At 41.8% G+C, this 24,318-nt stretch overlaps 1 protein-coding gene across 1 annotated transcript in view; it reads left to right on the top strand.

Moving 5' to 3' along the window:
- The window catches only part of LOC100927341 (protein-arginine deiminase type-4), a 43,600-nt gene extending 21,056 nt beyond the window's left edge, over nucleotides 1-22,544 (top strand). Inside the window, exons 5-16 of the mRNA XM_012546997.3 lie at nucleotides 5,769-5,886; nucleotides 6,697-6,822; nucleotides 8,401-8,579; nucleotides 10,106-10,209; nucleotides 11,842-11,953; nucleotides 12,212-12,319; nucleotides 13,661-13,815; nucleotides 14,396-14,540; nucleotides 17,264-17,372; nucleotides 19,398-19,468; nucleotides 21,028-21,168; nucleotides 22,043-22,544. Of these exons, the coding sequence (XP_012402451.1) occupies nucleotides 5,769-5,886; nucleotides 6,697-6,822; nucleotides 8,401-8,579; nucleotides 10,106-10,209; nucleotides 11,842-11,953; nucleotides 12,212-12,319; nucleotides 13,661-13,815; nucleotides 14,396-14,540; nucleotides 17,264-17,372; nucleotides 19,398-19,468; nucleotides 21,028-21,168; nucleotides 22,043-22,276 (1,602 nt within the window). The 3' untranslated portion in view covers nucleotides 22,277-22,544. The remainder of the gene's footprint in view (nucleotides 1-5,768; nucleotides 5,887-6,696; nucleotides 6,823-8,400; nucleotides 8,580-10,105; nucleotides 10,210-11,841; nucleotides 11,954-12,211; nucleotides 12,320-13,660; nucleotides 13,816-14,395; nucleotides 14,541-17,263; nucleotides 17,373-19,397; nucleotides 19,469-21,027; nucleotides 21,169-22,042) is intronic.
- Nucleotides 22,545-24,318: the final 1,774 nt, after the last annotated feature.

Genomic DNA, 24,318 nt, shown 5'->3' with positions numbered 1-24,318 from the left:
TCTCAGTCTGTTCTAGATTTCCCGAGGTGATGGATGTCATCTAGTGGTGGGAAAGTGTGGGGAGCATCAGCTCAGACTTACTACCGTAAGTCTTGGACAAGGCATATTTGCCATAATCCACCAACTCTACAGAGTAAGTCCCATGTATTGTCCCATGCTGAAAGCCTTAGATTGATCTTCTAGGTGAGGTAAGAATGAAGCTTAGAAAAAGGAAAGAATGTTTGATTAGGGACAAGGCTCCATCACTTGTCTCTCTGTCAAAAAAAAAAAAATTCTTCAATCCTATACATATCCCATATTGCACTACTCAAACCAGAATGGAAAGAGTTCTAGACTGAGAGTCAAATGTACTTCCAGTTGCTATTTGGATTACCGAACTCACTGTGTCTCTTTGCACATACCCGTTGGAATCTTTACAAAGTGTTAAGCCATTAGAGTTGATAAAGACAATAATTACCTAATTTAGCATGGTTCAACATGATTGATTTGATCTTAGAAGGAGATATTTTGGGCCAGAACTTGAAACAAGGTACTAAGTACAACTGATAGAAACGATGCTTGTGTTCACACCTTTAGAGAGCTCATAAGTATCTAAGTACTCAATGGAGTTCACACGTTTGGGAGATTTCAGGCTTAGTATGAGATATCCGAATTCACACCTCCCTTAGGGCCAGAGAGCACTCTGGGAGAGAACCCAGAATCCCTCTCCCTACAGAAGGTGGAGTTAACCTTTGGGAGATCATATATGTATACAGGAAGCTCTTAGAGCTTGAGAGAGTTTTTTCTTGTGAACATTGACTGGGGTCAGAGAGGAGCACTCTGGGAGGAAGCCTACAAGTCCTATCTTCGAGGCAAAAGAGATTCATCGTACCTTCTACCTTGGCGCTGGCTGGAGGCTGAAGAAAGCAGAGGCAGAAGCCAAGGACAAAGTTGCGAGAGCTTTGCAGAGAGATAGGCCTCTGAGTTAACCGGGCTATATTGAAGGACACAATAAATGATCTAAACTCTTTTATCACTTGGCTGTGTTTTGGAAAAAGAAACACCAACACATACCCCTTAGTCGCTCTGAGTGAATTTCTCTTAGAGCAAAATGGGAGTTCAATGACATTTATTAAACAAGCACTATGTAACAAGAATGAGAAGTAGCAAGACACAGTAAATAAAGACCTGTCCTTGGAGTCAGGAAGACATGACACATACTGGCTCGGAGGCAAAGTGGCTGTGAGACCCTAGCCAAGTCACTTCCTTATCAGGGTCCCAAGGGGTGTTATGAACTTAAATGGGAGAAAGGGGGCTGATCTGCATTGGTCCAGGAGGAAACCTTCTTATGAGAGAACTCTTTTTACCAATAAAATCACCAACCTGGATCAATCCTGCCCCCAACACCCCAATTTCATGAGGTAGAATATATCTATTATGTAAGTAGAATATCTATTGCAGATGTAGAACATATATTATAAGTATATTATTATATGTGTAGAATATATAGAATATATGATGTCTAGAATATATTACACATGCAAAATGTATTATAGAATATGTATTATAGAATATATTCTATGTGTAGATTATTATACTGAACATATATATGTAGAATATATTATATGTATGATACATATGATGTATGTACTATATATTCTACATTGTTCATCATGTATATGTGTTTGTTTAATATATATACACACATGTATATTTGTAACAAGTATCTATTTCTATACACTACAAATCAACCAACAAAAATTAAATGTTTATTATGTATCTAGTTCTGGGAATATGAAAAGAAATTAAAGCATAAACACTTCCTGCCTTGCCCGTGCAAACTCAATGGTCAGAATGAGCAGGAAGGCAGGGGATACAAAGGCTAAATGAGACACTGTTCCTGCTCTCAGGAAGCTTATTATAAAACTGCTACTGTCTCCCTTGGGAGGGTTGTGGTCAGGAACAGATGAGCTAGTGGGGGGAAGGTGTTAACTAGGCAAATGTGAATGATAAGAAAGCTCTCCACACTGGAGTCCATGTAGGGTGGGTATGACTTGGGCATTTCGGTGGTTATGTCCAAGAAGCAAGGACCAGTTTCATAGTTCCTATAGCTGAAAGATTTTGATTGGTTATATTTAAATATATTTAACATCTACTGGTCATCCTGCCATCTGGGGGAGGGGGTGGGGGGTAAGAGGTGAAAAATTGGAATAAGAGGTTTGGCAATTGTTAATGATGTAAAGTTACCCATACATATAACCTGTAAATAAAAGGTTATTAAATTAAAAAAAAGAAAAAGAAAGAAAGATCTTGATTGGGCCAGTGATGGACTCTGCATCTGCTGTCTATTGACCAGTGCCCTTCAGTGCATGGGGTTCACTGTGTGGAGATAGGTGAGCTACCAGGCAGTGGGTTGCTTTTTGGGACTCAGGGACTTGTGAAACTATTTTCTGAGGTGCAGAGAGTCTGGGATCGATGTGAACAAAGGAAAAATTCCCATAAACCAACAGAGAAGAATGCATCCTTTATGAACAAAGTCACTTAGTTAAAAGGAAACATTCTAATTTTGAGACATCAGAGTAATATTGTAAGGGGGTTGCCCATGGGCTCACTAGGATATTCTGAAGAAATAAAAAACACATTACTATAATAAACAGCATCCTGGTATGGTTCATGGACTATGGGGTCCACCCTTCCGATGACCATTTGAACTGGCAGGCTGGATTCCCAAATCCCGGGGTTTGGGTGATAGTTCTGAGAGGTTGGAGGGAAGGATGAATGTTCTCTACTAAAGTAATTCATCAACCCCTATCCAGTGTGCTCCCCTGAATATCAATTTCTAGTTAATATTAAGTGATCAGTTAATCCTGTCTTAGTATCAGTAACTAATTACCATTAATCAGCTATTCCAAAGGAATATTTACAGAGAGCATTAGCAAGAGCCACAATACGAACATCTCCAAAACAGGAATCCTGCTCTCCTCTACCACCTTGCTCTCCGGGGACAGCGAGCTTGATCTTAAACCCTTTTTGCACCAAACTTACTTGGCTTCTGGTTGAACGATTCCTTTCTTGCAGGATACGGTGTCTTAGCTTTGGAATCTGTTGCTTCTTGGGCTGGATCCAGCAGATTACTCCTTGGGCTAGCTCCTCCCTGGCTTAGCTGATGCAGCCACTGACAGGCTCTGCACTTTGCTAGTCTTTTCTGAACTTTCAAAGCTCACAAGAGGCATCCATCTCTGATACATATTCACCCAAGATTAGACCCAAAGAGAATGCATGACCACATGGCATCTCTGGTGGAGAGAGATGGCCATCATAGCCATGTCTATTACCATGTCTTCTTCTCCCCTTCCCCAGAAACCCAATCATAGTATTTCTTCCTTTTCCACAAAGGGAAGATAGGAAGATTTCGTCTGTTTGGGCTTTTTGCACGACATTTACTTCTGGTTCATCAGCCATTTAAAAGCTATTTGTCCTCATGCAATAAACTGAAAGAGAACCATTAGAGAATAGCTACGGGTTATCTCAAGAGGGTTTCCTCCATTATACCCCCAACACGTGAAACAACAGCAGTCAAAACATTCTGGGAATGTTCAAAAGACTGGGCTTTCATTGGACAATTCCCAATTATATGAAGAAAGGAGGCCACCAAAAAGCATGGCTCACACCCCAGGAAGAGGAGTAAGTCAGATGTGCAGTATAAAAACATTAAATTTTTAGGCAGAAAACCTCAGTTAAGACCTTAGATCTTCTTTCTGATTGTATAATCTTGGATAAATTGCCTCATTGGTAAAAAAAAATTTTTAAATGGTAAAATTCACAACATCATAGATAACTGAAGCAATAGATTGATTATTGATGATGACGACGACCATAGCAACCATGTGACAATAACAAAACACCACCACAAGCATCCTTTGGGAGAGAATCAAAGAATCTTGGAGTTGGGAAGAACTATCAGGGCCATCTATCTAATCCAACTGGTGCTTGAACAAGAATGCACTCTGGCATATCTAAGAAATGGCTATTCAGTCTCTGTTTGAAGATCACCAGTGAGGGAGAATCTCCTTCCACCTTCAAAGAAAGCCCATTCCACTTTAAGGTGGTTCCCATCATTAAAAAGCATTTCCTGCCATCCCAGAGGATGCTAATAAACATTTAGCAATTTACTCTAGATAAAAAAGAAAAAAAAACTACAATGGGCACATTTTAAAGTGTAATCTTCATCATTAATGTGTTCCTAATTAAAGATTAAACAATCAACATAATGGTAAATCGAGCCCTGATTTGACATGTTTACCAATTACCAATCCTAAAGCTCATATTGAAAATTTAATAGTTGGCTCCCTGGGAGAAGTTCCAGATGGCTCCAGCACAGTCCTGTGTGATATCTCACTGAAATAGTTTCTTGAGAACTTTCCTCTCTTAATCCTACCTGTGTCCTCTGGGACTCTCTTCTATCTGTGAATCCTGAAAAGACTTGAACCCAGCCCCTATGCATCTGTTGATTCTTCTCGTCTTCATACTAAACTTTGTTTCCTAGAATTGATCCTCATTGGGCATGAATTCAAGGTCCTTTATCCTCCTAGTCTCCCCTCTTCATATACTCTCCATCTTATCAATAGTCTCAAAATATGATGGCCAGAATAAGCTCAGTTCTCTAGCTTTGCTGTGAGCAAAACAGAGAACAGAGGGGTTCTCCCCTTCCTATTTATTCCTGGAAGCTGTATTTCCCTAATCCCTCCCAACAATTTATAAATCTGTCTGTCTCTTTCTCTTCTCTCCTCCTCCTCTTCTTCCTTTCTCCCTCTCTTCCTCTCTTGCTCTTTCTCCCCTTTTCTTTCATTCCTTCCTTGCTCTTTTTTTCTTTCTTCCTTCTGTCTCTTCTTTCCTTTCTCCTTCCTTCCCTTCCTTATTTCCTTCCTTTCTTTTTCTTCCTTCCTTCCTTTCCTTCCTTCCTTGCTTTTCTTTCTTCCTTCTTTCCTTTTCTTTCTTCCTTCCTTCCTTTCTTTCCTTTTTTTTTTTTTTAATTTAATAGCCTTTTATTTACAGGATATATACATGGGTAACTTTACAATTAACAATTGCCAAACCTCTTGTTCCAATTTTTCACCTCTTACCCCCCCCCACCCCCTCCCCTAGATGGCAGGATGACCAGTAGATGTTAAATATATTAAAATATAACTTAGATACACAATAAGTATATATGACCAAAACATTATTTTGCTGTACAAAAAGAATCAGACTCTGAATTATTGTACAATTAGCTTGTGCCTTCCTTTCTTTCCTTTCCTTCCTTCCTTCCTTCCTTCCTTCCTTCCTTCCTTCCTTCCTTCCCTTCTTTCTTTCTTCCTTCCTTCCTCCCTCTCTTTCTTTCTTTCTTTCTTTCTTTCTTTCTTTCTTTCTTTTCTTTCTTTCTTTCTTTCTTTCTTTCTTTCTTTCTGTTGGTAAATTCAGAGATGTTTCCTTGGTTCTGAGTTATCTTTCTACAGGAACAATCTTTTCTGGACTAAATAACTATAATTTTAGTGGGTCATCTATGATGGTTTCAAGTTGCATCATATTGTAAGTTCAAGATACAACTTGTTAAACGTAACAACTGGATTCCAGGGCCAACTGGAAATGGCAGTCAACCTTTGTTCATTTAGAACTATTCCAGGATGACTGGTAGGGCTGGTGACCTTTTTAGAAGTTCTCCTGAATATTAAAGGGTTGTACATTTCAGAAACACCACTCTATGGTTCCTGGCTCTAAGGTAGCTCTGTGTTTCCCTCTGGTATCTGCAGAGAAATTGGACATGGGGCCCCAGTGGACAAGGTGCTATCCTGCTTGTGAACTGTGACAACGATAATCCTGAATCTTCCACAGTGGATGCTGAGCAGGAGACTGTGACTAACTCCAAAGGTAAAAAGACTGCCTCAGGGCCCATTCTTGGGCCAAACATGAGGGTGAAAGTCATTTGAAAAGGAGACTGTGCATAGACAATATGCTATAGTCACTGGACCATAGAATCTCAGGATGTCAGAGCTGGGAGGGCCCTTAGAACCCAGGGTGTCAGAGCTGGGAGGGCCCTTAGAACACAGGATGTCAGAGCTGGGAGGGGGCTTAGAACACAGAATATCAGAGCTGGGAGGGGGCTTAGAACATAGAATATCAGAGCTGGGAGGGGGCTTAGAACATAGAATATCAGAGCTGGGTGAGGGCTTAGAACATAGAATATCAGAGCTGGGAGGGGATTTAGGACACAGAATATCTGGGCCTTATCAACATCCTGAGAGGTCAGTAGTGTATTCCCATTTCAAAAATGAGAAGACTAATGATCAGAGAGATGAAATGCCTCTTCAAGTCAAAGTTGGCACAGGAGAGACTGGATTAAGAACTCAGGTCCTCTGGCTCCCAGTCCAGCACTTTTGATGCTATACTTACATTGAAATTACTCACACCAGAGACCCAGCATCAACCTCCCTTTTCCTAGGAGCACAGGGTCTGGAGTTAGGAAGATCTGAGTTTGAGTCCATCCTCAAACACTACTAGCAATGTGACACTGGCCAAGTCACTTATTTTTTTGTCTCAGTTTCATCTGTAACTGGATCAAATGAGATAATATAAAAAATATATTTAACATATGTTAACTAAGTGCTTAGTATGGTATCTGGCACATAGTAGGCACTTAAGAAATCTTTGGGGTGCTGATTTCTCCTTCCTTCCTTGCAGACCTGAATGACATGTCCCTCATGATTCTGAGCACACAAGCCCCAAAGAATTTCTTTAACCAACATAAGCTGATTCTACATATTTCCAAATTTGAGATGGACAAAGTGAGAGTCTTTCAAGCTGAACGTGAGTACCCCCTATGACTACTGGTCATCATCTTGAGTGTCTCTGTTGGTTAATATCCAAGTCTGTGGAACTGGCTTTGCCCAACCTTCTTGGGACCATTTCTAGCTTGGAATGTTACCCAGGTGACTGAGGAGGAGGAAGCTTCAGTAGGAGCCGGCTGATGAGCTCAGAGCCACCAAAAATCTACTGATAGCTAGAAGATAACACAGCCTCTGGAAATCAGACAGATGGATGAGGCAGCTAGATCGTTCAATGGATAAAGTAAGAAACTCAGAGTCAGGGAGACCTGATTTGGAAACCTGCTTCAGCCATTTACTAACTGTGTGGCTCTGGGAAGATCATTTATTATCTCTGTGTCTCAGTTTCCTTATCTGTAAAAATTAGGAAAATATTAGCCCCATCTCAGAGAGTTGTCATGAAAATCAAATGAGTTAACATTATGTAAAGACTTTAAAAATATTAAAATACTTTGTAAATGCCAGCAATGATTATTATTAGATAGAAAGATGGGCAGGTAGATAAATAGATAGATGAATAACTTAAATAGATAGATAGATGATGGGTAGATAGATAGGCAGATGGATAGATGAATAGATGGATGGATGGATGGATGGATGGATAGATGATAGATAGATAGATAAATAGGTAGATAGATAATGGATGGATGGATGGATGGATAGATGATAGATAGATAGATAGGTAGATAGATAAATGAATCAAGGAATAGAAGGATGGATAGATTGGTTGATAGACAGATGAATGGATGGATGATAGATGAATTGAGGGATAGAAGGCTATATGGATGGGTAAGTAGGTAGATAGATCAAAAATGAATTGAGGGATAGAAGGATAGGTAGATTGATAGGTTGAATAGATGATTGTTAGAGGGATAGATGAATAGATAGATAATGGATGAATCAAAAATGAATTGAGAGATAGATGGATGGCCCTATGGATAAATGAAAAATTAATTGAGGGATAGAAAATTAGATGGATAGATAGATTAGTAAGTAGATAGATAGATAGAGCATTTTGTTTAATCTTTCACTATTGTTATCACCAAACCAGGACCCCAAAACTTGTGACATTAGATCTGTCATTAAGAAAGATCAGTTCTTTGTACATCTGCATATAATTTAAGTGGCTTCTGCCTTGTAAACCCCCCCCCCCCCCCCCCCCGAACCCCCACCATGGTGATAGTTGATCTACTTTCTGTTTCTTGGGGAGAATTGCATGTATGTAGGAAGGAAAAATTACTAAAAATTGAAAGTAGGAAAGGGATCAGCATATAGATTAAATTTAAAAGTGTGTCATGAGTACATTGTTTCCCCCAAGATTCAGTTGTTAAATATTTGCCAGAACATTCCTGAATAAAAGTCAATTTAAGACCCCTCCCAGCCCAGAAACCTACACTATTTCTGTCCTTATCACCTACAGATAACTCGGAATAGAAGAGGAGCTAGTAGACATGTTAAGAATATTGATGTCAGCCACTGATTACCTGCTCAGATGCTCTGCCTCCTTGTTATAAGAGGGCATGGAACATAGGCCTTTTATCCATCCCTTTCTCTCTCCTAGAGAAGAAAATGCCATCCGAATACAAGATGATACTGGGGCCAAAGAAGCCATCTCACACCCTAACAGTGCTCGATAGCCCCCAAGAGAGTATCTTTTATGTAGAAGGACTTGCCTTCCCTGATGCGGACTTCTCGGGGCTCATTTCCTTCACCATCTCTTTGATGGACGTTTCTAATCTGGTATGATCTAGAAAGGAGCTCTGGGGTGGACGTCAGATCAATAGGCTGGGAACAACAACACACTGGGGCAGTGGGACACAGATGGGGAAAAACACAACTTAGACACCTAACAAGACTACTTGGCTTTATTGTCTCTTTATGCTTTCTACTTACACTAGAATAATTTTTCTTGTGAACCAATCTGTTGATAATACTCCTCTGCTAAACAAAACAAAACAAAAAACTTTCAATAGTTGGCAATAGATCAATTGCCAACTAAATAGATTCAGATTCCTTTGTCTTGCATCGAAGATTTGATGCTACTTGATCTTTGCATTCTTACTATATATACTTATTTACATATACTAACATATAATTCTTGTTATTTAGCTGTTTCAGCTGTGTCGGACTCATGACTCATTTTGGGTTTTCTTTTTCTTTTTTATTTTTTTGCTGAGGCAGTTGGGGTTAAGTGACTTGCTCAGGGTCACACAGCCAGGAAGTGTTAAGCGTCTGAAGCCAGATTTGAACTCGAGTCCTTCTGACTTCAGGGCCAGTGCTCTAGCTACTGTACCACCCAGTTGCCCTTCATTTTGGGTTTTCTTGGCAAAGATTCTGGAGTGGTTTTCCATTTCCTTCTCCAGTTTATTTTTACAGATGAGGAAACTGAGGCAAACTGACTAGCTGAGTGTGAGGCTATATTTGAACTTAGGTCTACCTGACTCTGAGCCTGGTGCTCTATCCACTGTGCCACCTAACTGCCTCACTTATAGATTCCACACATCTGGCCTCTCAATATATCCTATATTCTCTTGGATCCATCAATAGATGGATCAAAAATTAATTGAGGAATAGAAGGATAAGTAAGGATAGAAGGATCTGTTTTTCTTTACTCAAACTGATCCTGTGACAAAATATAACTACTCCCCTTCACCTGTGAATTTCTCTCCATCATTTAAAGTCCCAACTCCACTGCTGCTTTCCCCAAGAAGCCCTCTCTGATCACCCTGTCTGTAACAACCTCCCTGGCAATTTATTTCACCCGCTCATTCTTTAGGATTAGATTATTTAGTTTCCAATTAATTTTTTATCTATTTTTCTCTGGCTCTTTATTGCATGCAGTTTTAATTCCATCATGATCCGGAAAAGATGCATTTACTATTTCTGCCTTTCTGCATTTGATTTTGCAGTTTTTATGCCCTGATACACGGTCAGTTTTTGTGTAGCTGGAACTGGTTTTCCATATCTTTAACTCAATTTTCAGGCAATGAAAATTTACATGCTTTACGGATATCTGTGTTTATGTCTCATCTCTCTAAGACTGTGAGCAGGGATCAAGACACGTCTCAGCTTTGTGCCTCCCTTAGTGCTCTGCATGAGTAAAAATTAAATGAAAGCATGTTGAGTGAATGAAAGAAAGTGGAGATTAGAGATGTGGTGGATGTGATTGGCTTTCCCGGCTCCTTCATCCGATGGAGGAAGGCTCTGGGTGATCTTCAGCTAAGCTGGCGAATGCTGATATATGATTTTTTTTATTTCTCTCCCAGCCTTCCCCCGAGGCTCCGCTTTTCGAGGACACCGTGGTGTTCCGTGTGGCCCCCTGGATCATGACACCGAACACTCAGGCCCCCCAGGAGGTCTATGTCAGCAAGTGAGAGAGATGCTTCCCCACCCAGGGATCAGAGGAGGGAGCCTACCCCAGCCTGGGAGAGATGTTGTGATTGCTATTCCTCTCTGCTCTGAGCTTCTCCCGCTATCTCTGCCCTTCACCAGGTCCCACATAGGAGACGTCCTAATTATAGCTTGCCCCTTCAGTAACTGGTGACCCAAAGAGAGACAGATCAACACCCACAGCTCTAGTCTTGTGCCATGGGGAGGAGAAAGGGAGAGAAGAAGAGAGGAAGGGACAAAAGGAGATGGGATGGAGGATGAGGAAGATACAAGTTTAAACCTTAGTAGGGACTTTTGAACATAGACTATTAGAATAGAGAAAATTAGGGCTGGGAGGGACCCTAGAACAGAGAATGTAAGAGGTAAGAGGGACTTGGACACAGAACGTAGGGGATGAGGGGAACCCTGGAACATAGAATATAAGAGATGAAAGGGACCCTAGAACACAGAACGTAAGGACTGAGAGGGACCCTAGAACACAGAATGTAGGAGATGAAAGGGACCCTAGAGCATAGAATGTAGGGATTGGGAAGAATCTTAGAACAAAGAATATAAGAACTGGGAAGGGGTTAGACTAGACTGTCAGAACTGGAAGAGAAGCTATAACATAGAATGTTTAGAGTAGGGACTTTAGAACCTAGAATGCCAGAGCTGGAAGGGATCATAGAAACATAGATTTAGAGCTATGAGGAACATCAGAGGTCATCCAATCAAACCATCTCATTTTATAGAATATGAGGGTCAGAAGAGAAAATCATTTGACAGAACTGGCGTTCGAACTTTTTCTTTGATTCCAAACCTAGATTTTGGCCCTTGCAGTCATAATTTGAAATAATTGAAATCACAAAAATTTAAATTGCAAACATTTAATTAACAATTTAAGGTTCCTTATCTGTAACATAAGGGTATCAGACTAAATGGACTCTAAGGTCCTTCTTAACCATAATATTTTGTATTCTAAAGATTTTTCCTTCCTGGTATTTCAGACTCTGCCATCTTAGATCCCCTCCAGCTTTGAGATTCTGTCTTGAAGCCCTTAACAGTTTATATTCTAAGATAATTTCTCGTTCTGATATTCTAGGTACCAAAGTCTCTTTCAGTCCTGACGTTCTGTGCTTTCAGGTTAATTGTTGCTCTAGTGTACTAAGAGCCCTATCAACTCTGACCTTCTATGGTCTAAGACCATTTCTTGCTCTGACCTTCCGTATTCTAAGGTTCTGGTAATCTATATTCTCAGATATCCCTGGTTCTGATGTTCTATATTTTAAAATCCCTTTGTTCTAAGATCCCTCCCAGCTCAGACAGCAGATCTTCTGAGCTCCCTCTCAGACCGAGTTTTCTAGGTTCCAAGGTTCCATATGCCCAGGTTGGACCAGACTTCTGCCCCCTTCCTCCTCCTCCTGAAGACAGACCAGGACTGGATGATTGAGCTACTCTAAGGCACGTCTTAAGTTGGGAGTCTAAAGGAAGCCCAGGGACTCCAGCTGTCTCCTTTCCCTACTTTGCCGTGGAGTGAATTTGCTTTAAGGATGGCATTTCTCACTCAGAGGCCCTTGGACATGCCCAGTTCCCCAAATCCCTTTGGGCAGCAGTTCTTCCTTTGTCTTCCCAGGGTTTATGATAACAAGAACTTTGTGGAATCTGTGACAGCTCTGGCCAAGAAGGCCAAATGCAAGTTGACCATCTGTCTTGAAGAAGAAAACCAGGATGACAGATGGATGCAGGTGACATTAGCTGTTCTATAGTCAGTCCAGACTGCACCTATACCCATGGCCTGATTTCTCTTAAGTATAAGGCCAAATGGGGATCAGTAAGAAAGTGGGGATGCTTAGCGTGACTCCCACATTGAAGGAAATCTGAGGACAGATGTCTTCTCTGTGGGAAGGAGGCCAGAGGAAGAGGGTAGGAGGGTATACGATGTGATTGCTTCTACCAAAGGGATACTCTTGAATTTATATCAATTACCCTTCTGCTCCTAATAGGATGAAATGGAGATTGGTTACACCCAGGCTCCTCACAAATTATTTCCTGTGGTCTTTGACTCACCCCGAAACAGAGGACTGAAAAATTTCCCTATCAAAAGAGTTCTGGTATGTTTTGTTATTGTACCATCATTTTTCATTTGTGTTCCCAAGTCTTATATAATTATATATATATATATATATATATATATATATATATATATATATATATATATATATATCTCCTATTACAAGTGTGTATATGTATATATGAAAAACACTCAGGGTAAATTCTGAAAAGACAAATCCTTCAGGCACATTTTGGTGGCCGACTTTCTGGAGGAACGTCTTGATCTACCCCAGCTATTTAGGAGGAGAAAGCCAGAGGGTCGAGGGGTTTCCAGAAAAGAAACCAGCCAACTAAAAATGCTAAAGACAAGAAACCCTCCCAAAAAAATTACTGGGGCGTTTTACTACACACAAAAAACATATATAACCCCCAGGAAGGAAAGGGTAAGGGTAGTGGGACATACCAGAACCCATGCTAGACATCAGAAGAACAAGGCTATAATTAGATCTCCAGAGGGGCCAGGGTATATAATTCCTGGCTCTGGGGGCAGGGACTTAAAAGTCCAGGAGGAGGAAGAAGGGGACTAGTGACCCTTGTGAAGGGGACCCTCTACCTGGGGCTCCTGACTCACTTCAGTCTCTCCATCACTCTTCCAGGTCTAGACTGGACACCTGGTACAACAGGTGTCCTTCCTGGTGTAAAAGAGGATCAAGCATTTTACAAGCAAAAGGGGACAGCTCACTTAGGTGTACCTTATTGGCTCCCAGCCCTGTCATAGGCAAGTAGGCGCTGCTCCACTAAGTGGTATAGGAAATGGAATTTTTAGCATGAAAATTCTAGATGGGGGGACTTCAGAGAAAGGGCAGGAGAAGAAGGTAACTCTAGAGCGGAGAAAGTGGATCAGAGAACTGCCTTCCTGGGAAAACAAAAGGAAGACCTGGATTCCAGTCCTATTTCTCACCTATACTGGCTGCAGGATGCTGGGAAGGTCATTTAAGCTTTCGCTGCTCTAGGCCATTCTATAGATAGTCTAGTTGAAGACCATAAGTTTTGGAGAACGCGCTGACCTGGGCTGGTCAAGGGGACTTCCTCCTCTAAGTTTCCCTTTCTCACTGAAATCTCTGGCTCTTTTCCAGACTACTGTAGGAAGCCCCTGAGAATATGAGTGTAAGAGTATAGGATGTAGTGATCGCTAGGATGAACAGCTAGCTACAAGGGTCTCCGTGCTGAATGAGAAGGGAGGATGGCATCGGTGCAACTTAAACAATACTTTATATGAAAATGATCCATTGATCATTTTCTTAGTGGACTGGATGCTCAGAGTGAGTCAACAATGTGACTTGGTGGTGAAATAAATGAATTCAATCTAACTTCACTCCCTCCTACCTTCCAACTCTCAGGGTCCAGATTTTGGTTATGTGACGAAAATAGCAAATAAAAATCTGGTTGGTGACCTGGACTCCTTTGGGAACTTGGAAGTCAGCCCACCTGTGACAGTTGGAGAAAAAGAGTACCCTCTGGGCAGGATCCTCATTGGCAACAGCAGCTACCCCAGGTGAGGGCAAAGGATTGGGGAAAGGGCTGTGACTAGAGTGCAATTATTGGGGTAAAAAGCTTAAGCCCCATTCCTCTTACCTTCTCCTCCCCTACAGGCACAGAAACACATTCCTTTTCAGTCTTAACATTTGGTATCCTTTCAGTTCTGATATTCTATTCCAGCTCTGACATCCTGTGTTCTAAGGGCCTTCCCAGCTCTGACATCCCTTGTATTAAGAGCCCTCCCAGCTCTGACATCCCGGGTTCTAAGGGCCCCTGTCATTCTTGGGTCTAAGGCCCTCCTAGTCTTGATATTTTCTGTTCTAACATCATTCCCAGCTCTGATGTCCTATATTCTAGGATTCTCTTCAGGTCCAATTCACTCTGAACTTGACAATGAGTCCCCTGTACTCAGGCGGTCAAGAAGAAGCCGGCTGCTTGTTTCCTTTTCCCAGGTCAGACAGAGAACTCTGAGGTCCTGCGTCCATTTTTCAGAGTAACTGATACCAGGCGTCTCTCTGGTCCTTAGCTTTTCCCTTTCCCAAAATGGCCCCGCTTACATTCTCTCTTAACCACTCACCGCCTACTGTGCTTTTCAGTGACCAAAGCCAAGAGATGCTGAAGGTGCTCCAGGACTTCCTGTTTGCCCAGAAGGTCCAGGCACCAGTCAGACTTTTCTCTGATTGGTTGCATATTGGGCACGTGGATGAGTTCCTCAGCTTTGTCCCAGCCCAAGATGGGAAGGTACACCCCGGGCTGGGAGGAGGGGAGGTGGCTATGGGGACCAGGGGAGGTGTAGGGGAGAAGGGGGCTTGCCTGAAGCCACAGAATGTTCTGGCATTGGAGTTAGGAGATGTGAGCCCAAACCCTCTGAGCTGGCTGTGTGACCTTAGGTTAATCATTCTGACCCTGAGCCCGATTCCCTGAGTGTAATGGCACTCATACTATCCCTCTCTGCCCCCCCCCCCCAACTCCCAGTAGTTTATCATCTGGACCAGAAAAACCTTCTAACCTGTGGGTGCCTGAAGCCAAACAGAGCAGGCTCGAGACAGGGTCAGTGAGCAAACACCATTACACATCCAGGGCCGTCCCCAGGAGCCTGCTCTAAATCTGGCCGATGGACCCCGATGACTCTGGAAGAGAAAGCGAGGCAGGGGCCTTGCCCAGCCCTCCCACACTTAAATCCAATTCACTCTTACGTCATGGACTCATCTCCCTGATGTCAGGGTCTTTTCAGGAATAAAGGACAAACAATTAGTTTCTTTTTTTTTTTTATTTAATAGCCTTTTATTTACAGGATATATACATGGGTAACTTTACAGCATTAACAATTGCCAAACCTCTTGTTCCAATTTTTCCCCTCTTACCCCCCCACCCCCTCCCCTAAATGGCAGGATGACCAGTAGAAAACAATTAGTTTCAAAGTGAGAAAAATGTTTGCAAGTGGAAGTCAGTCCTCCATGGAGGAGGGCTCGACACCCTGGCAAAGCCAGGGCTTTTGTATATGAAAAAACACAAGTGAGCTGGACCATGGTATAATCCTTCTTAGGATTTCCCACAGCAGGCTCGCACAGGGACATTGCAGGCCCCGTTCCTGGTCCTGTGAGAACAGTCTCCAAGTCGATGTCTCCCAGTGGGGTACAGAACCAGAGACAGGATGACAGTACCCAGTCCGGTTCAGTTAGCAATTATAAGAAACAGAGATTATGAGCATGTCAAGAGATGTGGAACAGTGGAGAGAGCTGAAGTCAGGAGGACCTGAGTTCAAATCTGATCTCAGACACTTAGCTGTGTGACCCCGAGCAAGTCATTTAACTCCAATTGCCTCAGCAAAAAAGCAAAAAACAAAACAAAACAAAACAAAACACCAAAATAGATGTGACTCTCAAGTCCCTAAGAAATAGGGGGAGTTCCCTCAGTGAGCACCTGGTTCTAACCAATACACTTTGAGGGTGAGATTATCCAGAGCTCAAAGGATTGTTGCTTAGGGCACAGTCTGCTTAATCCTTGGCTCTGGGAAACAGGGTATCTCCAAAATATTTTGACAGATTCAAGGAATATGATTTGTCAACCTGAAAACTCTAAAGAAAAGTGAGTTTTTAATCTGATTTTCTAAGTTCTCCCATTCCCCACTCAATTTCTAGCCTCTACTTTCCCCCAAGGCTCTGCCCCAGTTTCCTTGAGCCATAGTACAATTTTATTCCTATATGAGAAGCAAGATGATTTAGTAGAATGAGGGCTAGACTGTACTCTGCCACTTACTATATGACTTTGAGTAAGGAATTGAATCCTTACTATGCTCAAAAAGTTATCAAACTGTGCATACCCTTTGATCCAGCAGTGTTACTACTGGGCTTATATCCCAGAGAGATCTTAAAGAAGGAAAAGGGACCTGTATGTGCATAAATGTTTGTGGCAGCCCTGTTTGTAGTGGCTAGAAACTGGAAACTGAGTGGATGCCCCTCAGTTGGAGAATGGCTGAATAAATTGTGGTATATGAATATTATGGAATATTACTGTTCTGTAAGAAATGACCAACAGGATGATTTCAGAAAGGCCTGGAGAGACTTACACGAACTGATGCTGAGTGAAATGAGCAGGACCAGGAGATCATTATATACTTCAACAACAATACTGTATGATGATCAGTTCTGATGGACCTGGCCATCCTCAGCAACGAGATCAACCAAATCATTTCCAATGGAGCAGTAATGAACTGAACCAGCTACATGATGAAAGAATTCTGGGAGATGACTAAAAACCATTACATTGAATTCCCAATCCCTATATTTATCCCACCTGCATTTTGATTTCCTTCACAAGCTAATTGTACAATATTTCAGAGTCTGATTCTTTTGTACATCAAAATAATGTTTTAGTCATGTATATTTATTGTGTATCTAATTTATATATTTAATGTATTAACATCTACTGGTCATCCTGCCATCTAGGGGGGGTGGGGAGTAGAGGTGAAAAATTGGAACAAGAGGTTTGGCAATTGTTAATGCTGTAAAGTTACCCATACATATAACCTGTAAATAAAAGGCTATTAAATAAAATAAAATAAAATAAATACATAAATAAATAAATAAAAAGGAATTGAATCCTTTAGGGACTCAGTCTTCTTATGTATAAAATGGTGTAGAGGTTAGTGCCAGTGGTCCTCAGAGTGTAGTCCAAAGAATTGTTGGGGTCTCTGAAACCCTTTCAGAGGGTCTACAAATTCAAAATCATTTTTTATTTCTAATACAGTAAATAGCTATAAATATAACCCATGTGAACAAAAACTCTTTGAACAGATCCTCAATAGGTTTTTAACAACATGAAGATACTGAGAACAAAAATTTGAGAACCACTGGACCGTTAATCACTAGAGGGTCACTAGAATAACTCTAAATTAGCCTGGAGTTAAGGAGCAGCTACTGTGAAAAACCATCTCCTGACCACAAAAATCTCTTTTTTTCCAGAGATTCCGGCTTCTCCTGGCCAGCCCCAGTGCCTGCTACAAGCTATTTGAAGAGAAACAGAAGGAAGGACATGGAGACGTTAAGATGTTTGAAGGACTTTGGTTCCCAGGTCTCTAAGTGCTGCTATTTCTCATCTCATCCTGCAACTCCTTTCCCATAAGCCGTCACTGCCCGCTCTGTGACTCAGGAACCGTTCTGTATCACGTATTAGGCGACACATGGGCCTTCACTTGAGAGTAGAATTGCTTTGGAGATTTAGTCCAGGAAAAAATAACAGACCTGAGAGTTAAATAGGACCCATTACTGGAATCACAGAATGTCAGAGAGGCCTTAAACACAGCAGATTAGAACTAACCCCTGAAAGACCTTACAACACACACTGTCACAACTGGGAAGAACCAGCCCAATCCCCTTATTATATTTTTTGAAGACACTGATGTAGAGATAGGGGAAATACCTTGCCCCAGATCCCATAGGCAGGAAATGGAAGAGGTAGGGAAAGAATCCAGGTCTTCTGACTATTCCATCATTTGAGCCAATTAAAAATACATCTATGGTTGTTCAGTTGAGTCTTCATGATCCCATTTGGCATTTTCTTGGCAAAAATAATGAAGTGGTTTGCCATGTCCTTTTCTGGTTAGTTTTATAGATGGGGAAACTGAGGCAAGCAGGTTGAAGTGACTTGTCCAGAGTCATACAGCTAGTAAATGTTTGAGGCTGTATTTCAACTCAAGTTTTCCTGATTCCAGGTCCAAAGTGCTATCTGTCGCACCACCTACCTGTCCCTTCCCCTCAAAACCATTTATTAAGCCCTTAATATATATTTACTGAATATATTTGTGTCGTAAGAAGACACAAAGCTCAAGTAACAAGTGATGACTGCCCTTATGGAGCTCAGAGTACTAGTACTAGGGGATTAAGACAAAAGCAACAGATAATGATATTCAGAGTTATAACTAGCATGGGGCCATTGTGAAGGTCACTAGGAAGGGGCATTTCAAGGGCATGCAGGAACTCATATTGAGTCTGGTGAGCCTATTGTTAAATTTCAGCATGAGCATTACACTCCAGAAATCGGCAAACTCTATAAATCATCATTTAATTTATTGTTTTGTTGATTGCCTAGATTTAAAAAAAAAAAGTTATGGAGAAAATGTTCATGAAACTAATTAAGCTTATAAGTGTGTCCTGTACATCATCATCATCTTCATTATTTTTATTTTGGAGAGCTGATTGTTAAATTTACCAGGATATTCCTGGACATCAGGCCCACACAGCCACTTGGCAAGACCACCTATGGCTGTTCCCTTATATAGACCTGTCCTAAGCCCTCCCTGTTCCTCAAGCTTTCAGAATGAGGGCTCAGAAATCAGAATGATTTCCTTCCCCGGGTCATTTTTTAGATGAGAAAACTGAGGCAAATAGAGTTAAGTTCCTTGAGGAGAAGAACTGTTTCATCTCTTTATATCACCAGCATCTACCAGTCTAGCACATATATGGTACATAATAAGTACTGGCATATGGTACTTAATAAATGCTTATTGATTTACCCCAGGGTAATAACCCCTAGTTATAATTCTAACAATGGCATAAAGTAGTCTGAGGCAAGTCCAAAGGAAGAGCAAAAAAGTGCCATGATCTCTGAGGACGAGGGCAGGGATCAAGTTTATTACTAACTGGGAGAATCATGTTGTTTTTATTATTTATTCTTATTCTTGAAAAGGACCGTGACATCAGGGAAGTGATAACATGATATATAAGTGAATTGGAAAATGTCCTTCAAGATGCTCCAAGAATAAAATAAAAACAAAGATTCTCCAAGAGGGGCCCTTAATTGAATTATAATAAAATGTTTCTCTTAAAATTATTAATTAAAATTAATTTAATTAATAAAAAATTAATAAAAATTAAATTAAAATTTTTCTCTTAAAATTATTGGGCCTTCTCCATAAGCATAGCACTTAGTAGGAACTGACACCCTGGACTTTATTTTTTCTCTTTACAAACAGTTATCTAGGGTGTGGATACAGGGCTGACTTAGAGCCCAAGACTCTTTTGGCCAGCCTCAAGCAAAAAGCTGATTACCCACATGCTGCAAACCCTTCTCATTTTTTCCTTTTTATCTTCACTACAGGAATAAAAAATAAGACCATAAAAGAGATTCTGTCGGACAAAACCTTACAAGAGCACAATCAATACGCCAAGGTATGGAGAACTGGAACCCTGGGAAAGGTGGTACAAGATCTCAGAAAAAAAATAGGATTTGAAACCAGAATTCAAATCCTATCTCTGTATCCCACTCTCTATGGGACCGTGATGGGTCACATGTCTAACCTCAGTTTCTTTACTTGTAAAATGGGACAATTGGATTGGGTGATTTCTAAGATCCATTTCCGTTCCAATATTCTTTGATTCAGCATGACCACAATTGACATCCTACCTCAGATACTGACCGTGTGATCTTGGCAAGTCAATAATTTCTGGGAATCTCAGTCAACTCTCTAAAAGACAAGGCTTCTTAAGATGTGGTTCCAAGCTGTCCATGAGGAAACTATTTTTACAAAAATATTAAGACTCTTTTTATTATTTTATTTTTCCCAATTACATGTTAAAACAATTTTAAAAAGTTTTAAGTTCCAAATTCTATCCTTCCCTTCCTCCACCCCTCATTTTAAAAGACATTATTTTAAAAATAATTCTAATATGATAACCATCCCTTGGTATAACCCTCATAAACAAAAACTCTTGGGAGAGGTCCTCAATAATTTTTGAAAGTGTAAAGGGATCCTGAGGCAAAAAGACTGAAAATCACTACCCAGAGACTAATCTCTGTGATTCCTTCCAGTTATAAATCCAGCAGAATAGTTTAAAGTGCTAACTAACCGTGATGCCGTTTCTTTTGGAGCAAGACCAGCCATGTTTTAATCCTGGTTTTGCTCCTTACCATCATTTTGGAGTAAATCACAACCCTTTCGGGTGCCTCAGTTTTCTCACTTATGAAATGAGAGACTGGCTCTTATGACCACTAATGTCATATAAAAGTTCAAGAACTCAGTGGCTTGAAACTCTTAGTTAGACCCATTCTTTGGGATTGTAAATAATCAGATAAAGTTGGAGCAGGACCTTGAAGGCCATTGGGTCCAAACCCATCATTCTTCAGGTAAGGGACAGTAACATCCAGTGAGCTTATTTGTTTTGAATCAGAATCAACTGCACAAAAGCCCTTTGTTGATGTCTCCTTTTAACCCAGGGCTAGTCATACACTCTCAGAGTCTATGAACAGTGGGGGGCTCTCCTCTGGCAAGTCCTTCCATGATGAAAAGCTTTAGGTTCTTCCCCTTCTTAGTGTCCTGTACCCCTTGGGCAGTACCGAGTGACATCTAGAGACCCCTTTGTGGAATTAAAATTTTAAATTCACAAAATAAAATCCATGGTATCCTAAGGGAACCAGTTATATTGAAATACAGTCCAAAGACTGAAAACAACTGAACAGCAGTAAAACAGCTGTCAAAACATTAAATTACAGCAACCGACATGTATGGTCAGTAAGTTTTAAAAATTGCTTTTCGTGAGTCCAATTCATCCAAGAACCTCTGCCTTAGAAAGTGGACCTGGCAGTGGACTATGGGTCTGTTCTCCATCATTTTGGTCCTTGGATTAACCACAACCCGAATGAGCTTAGTGTTTGAGAGCCCTTTGAAGGGACTTGAGATATGGCTGGGTTTACATGGAAGAGAGCGATTCTGTACCTTTTCCTTTGCTAGAGCTGCATTGACTGGAACCGGGAGGTCCTGAAGCGGGAGCTGGGGCTGACCGAGCAGGACATCGTCGATATTCCCCAGCTCTTCCATCTCGAGTGGAATTCTAAAAATGAACTGAAAGCTAAGGCTTTGTTCCCAGATATGGTAAGAAGTCAACATCTGAAGGGTGTGTGATCCATGATCCTGGAAGCAACCAAGAGCAGCCCCCTAAGGAGCCAAGAGGGTGGGATGTCTGTCCTTGTGGGTGTGGGGATGTTCTCCAATGGGGAAGGTATCAGGGTGGGGAAGATCAGGAGAAAGTAAGGAGATCTAGGACCCTTCCCCAAGATTCCCCCTGACTTATGGGATGGTCTTTAGAGAATTTGAAAGAAACGGTATGGAACACAAATCTAAGAGTCCTGGATTCAATTCCTGACTCCAACACTTAGCAGTTTATAAGAGCCTTAATTGCCACAATGGTAAAATGAGAGTTGGATTACAGGGGTCCTCAAACTACGGCCCGCTGGCCACAAAACAAAGTTTTTGATTTTACTGTTGCCCTCTAACAGTTTGAGGGACAGTGAACTGGCCCCCTATTTTAAAAGTTTGAGGACCCCTGAACTCTAAGACTTCTTCCAGCTCTGATATTCAGGATTATCTAGGAGTTAAAGTGTTGGGGGAAAAGCTAGTAGCATCTCACTCTTTATACTTGCCCATTTTACAGAGTAGAAAACTGGACCCTGGAGAAGGAGACACCCCAGGGAATCAACCTCAGAACTGAAGGGCAGGAAAAATAGTTCTGGGTTTGACTTCAGAAGACCTGGCTGAGGGAGGATGGGAAATCACTTCCCCTTTCTAGATCTCCTCTGTAAAATGGGGATTGACTTTAGGGGATCTCTAAGGACTCCCTTCTAAATCTATAAATCTATAGCTATGAATCCAGGAATCCAAGTCCTTGGGCTCCAAGTCCAGCCCTCCCTTTACTACATGATTAGTAAAAGATTGATTAATGGTTAATTTTTCTCTCCTCCTGCCCCAGGTGAACATGCTTGTGCTGGGGAAGCACCTAGGGATCCCCAAGCCCTTTGGGCCCATCATCAATGGACAATGCTGCCTGGAGGAAAAGATCCGAGCCCTGCTGGAGCCTCTGGGCCTGGAGTGCACTTTCATTGATGACTTTTTCCAGTATCACCTCAAATCAGGAGACGTGCACTGTGGAACCAACGTCCGCAGGAAGCCCTTCCCCTTTAAGTGGTGGAAGATGATGCCCTGAGCAGGTGCCCTCTCCCATCACCTCCCCTTCCTTGTCCAGACTTTGGGGCCAGCTCCACTGCAGCTCCTGCTTCCCACAGCCCTGCTTGTCTGTACAGCCCCTGGACCCCTTGGCCAGACCGGTTCTGGCCACCCTGCAATGGGCTGTCCTCCTGAAGAGATGGAGACTCACCCAGCAAGCGACCCAGAGGAAAAAAGGATTAGGTCTAAAACCCCACGGACAAGGGAGCACGAACTAGGAAACTATAATAAAGTGAAGACTTTCTGAATGTGGCTGTGCTATCCAAAGTCCTTTGTTTTCTGGGTTATGGAGAGGGAGGAGCAGAAGAAGCAGTTTTGGGGTCTGAGTTTTGGTTCTGGTTGTGACACTTACTAGTTATGGGATCATGGGGAATGTCTTCTCTAACCCTGACTTCTGACTTCTTCTGGAAGGCCTATGAAGGGTTAATTTATAAGGTCCCTCAGATTATCTGTGTTCTAAGGGCCTCCCAGCTCTGACCTCCTGTGTCCTAAGGGCCCTCCCAGCTCTGATATCCTGGGTTCTAAGGGCCCTCCCAACTCCAACATCCTGGGCTCTAAGGGCCCTCCCAGCTCTGACATCCCGGGTTCTTTTGGCCCTTGTCAGTTCTAAATCCTAGTTACTGTGAATTCCATCCCTCCTTTAATAGCAAGGGCCCCTCAGACCCCTGCATGGAAGGCCCAAAGGTGGGCTCTTTGGAAGCTTAGACCCAGAGCAATCCTGGGACTGAGCCACATCCCAGTCCTGCTGATTCGGTGAGCAGCCTCCTCCAAATCACAATTGCTCTTTAGCCTCAGTTTCCACATCTATGACAAAAATAATGCCAGACTCTCCAAATCAATGAATCCTTACAGGGCAGCAGAAATACCTAATCACCAGAGAGAGAGATTGTTAAAGGTTCTTCACTTTAACTCTTCCTGATATGACTAAGGGTCTGCACGGCTGTATGTCCCTGAGAGAGTGGCGACAGCTACTTGTTCCCTTAGAGTTGGGAGAAACCATAGAACATGACAAAAAATAAATAAATAAAATTTATTATTATGTCCCTTTGCCAAGAGCTTTACAGATAGCTAGCCACAGTGCAGAGAGTGCAGGGCCTGGAGTTCAAATCCTCTCTGAGTTAAAATCCAACCTCAGATACTTGGTAGCTGCATGATCCTGGACAAGTCACTTAACCCTGCTTACCTCAGTTTCTTCATCTGTAAAGTGAGTTGGAGAAAAAAATAACAAACCAATCCGGTGTCTCTGCCAAGGAAACCTTAAATGCAGTCCCAGAGTTGAAGATGATTCAAATGAATAAGAGCTTACAAATATCATCTCATTAGACCCTCATAGCATCCCTGGAAAGGAGGTGCTATTTATTATAGCACTCTCATTTTACATATGGGGAAACCGAGGCAAAAAGGATTAAGTTACTTGCCCTGGATCACTTGTAAGGAAAGGGGAGAGGGAGGAATGGGAAGAGAGGGGAGAACATTGTTGAGGAATGTTAAGAAGAGACTGAAGAGGAAAGATTCAGGGTAGTATCAAAAGACAAAAATAGAGGGGTTTCCCTTGTCTAGAAGGACCACCTTATACGAAGCTGGAAGAAGGGATGGTGACAATGAAGAGCTTTTCTCTCTAGGTTTTTTCATAGTTCTCCTACCAATCTGCTGTTCATCTCTACCTCCTTTACTGGATCATCATCCAAATTGCCCTTAGATGTCTCACTCTCTTCCTCCTCCTCCTTGTTCCTTTTTTTCTCCTTCCCTCCTCCTCCTTCTTCTTTCTCTGTGTCTCTCTGTCTCTTTCTCTTTGTGTCTCTGTGTGTCTCTCTGTTTCTCTCTTCCTCTCCCCATCTCTCTCTCCTCTCCCCATCTCTCTCTCTTTCTCTCTCTCTTTCTCTCTCTTTCTTTCTCTCTCTTTCTTTCTCTCTCTCTCTTTCTCTCTCTCTCTCTTTCTCTCTGTCTCTCTTTCTCTCTGCCTCTCTCATTCTCACTCTTTTCTTTTTTCTTTTCTCTCTCTGTCTTTCTTTTTCTTCATCC

This window comes from Sarcophilus harrisii, chromosome 3, assembly GCF_902635505.1.
Source record: "Sarcophilus harrisii chromosome 3, mSarHar1.11, whole genome shotgun sequence".
In the NCBI taxonomy this organism is placed as follows: Eukaryota; Metazoa; Chordata; class Mammalia; order Dasyuromorphia; family Dasyuridae; genus Sarcophilus; species Sarcophilus harrisii.
This window is presented reverse-complemented; position numbering and strand designations above follow the sequence as displayed.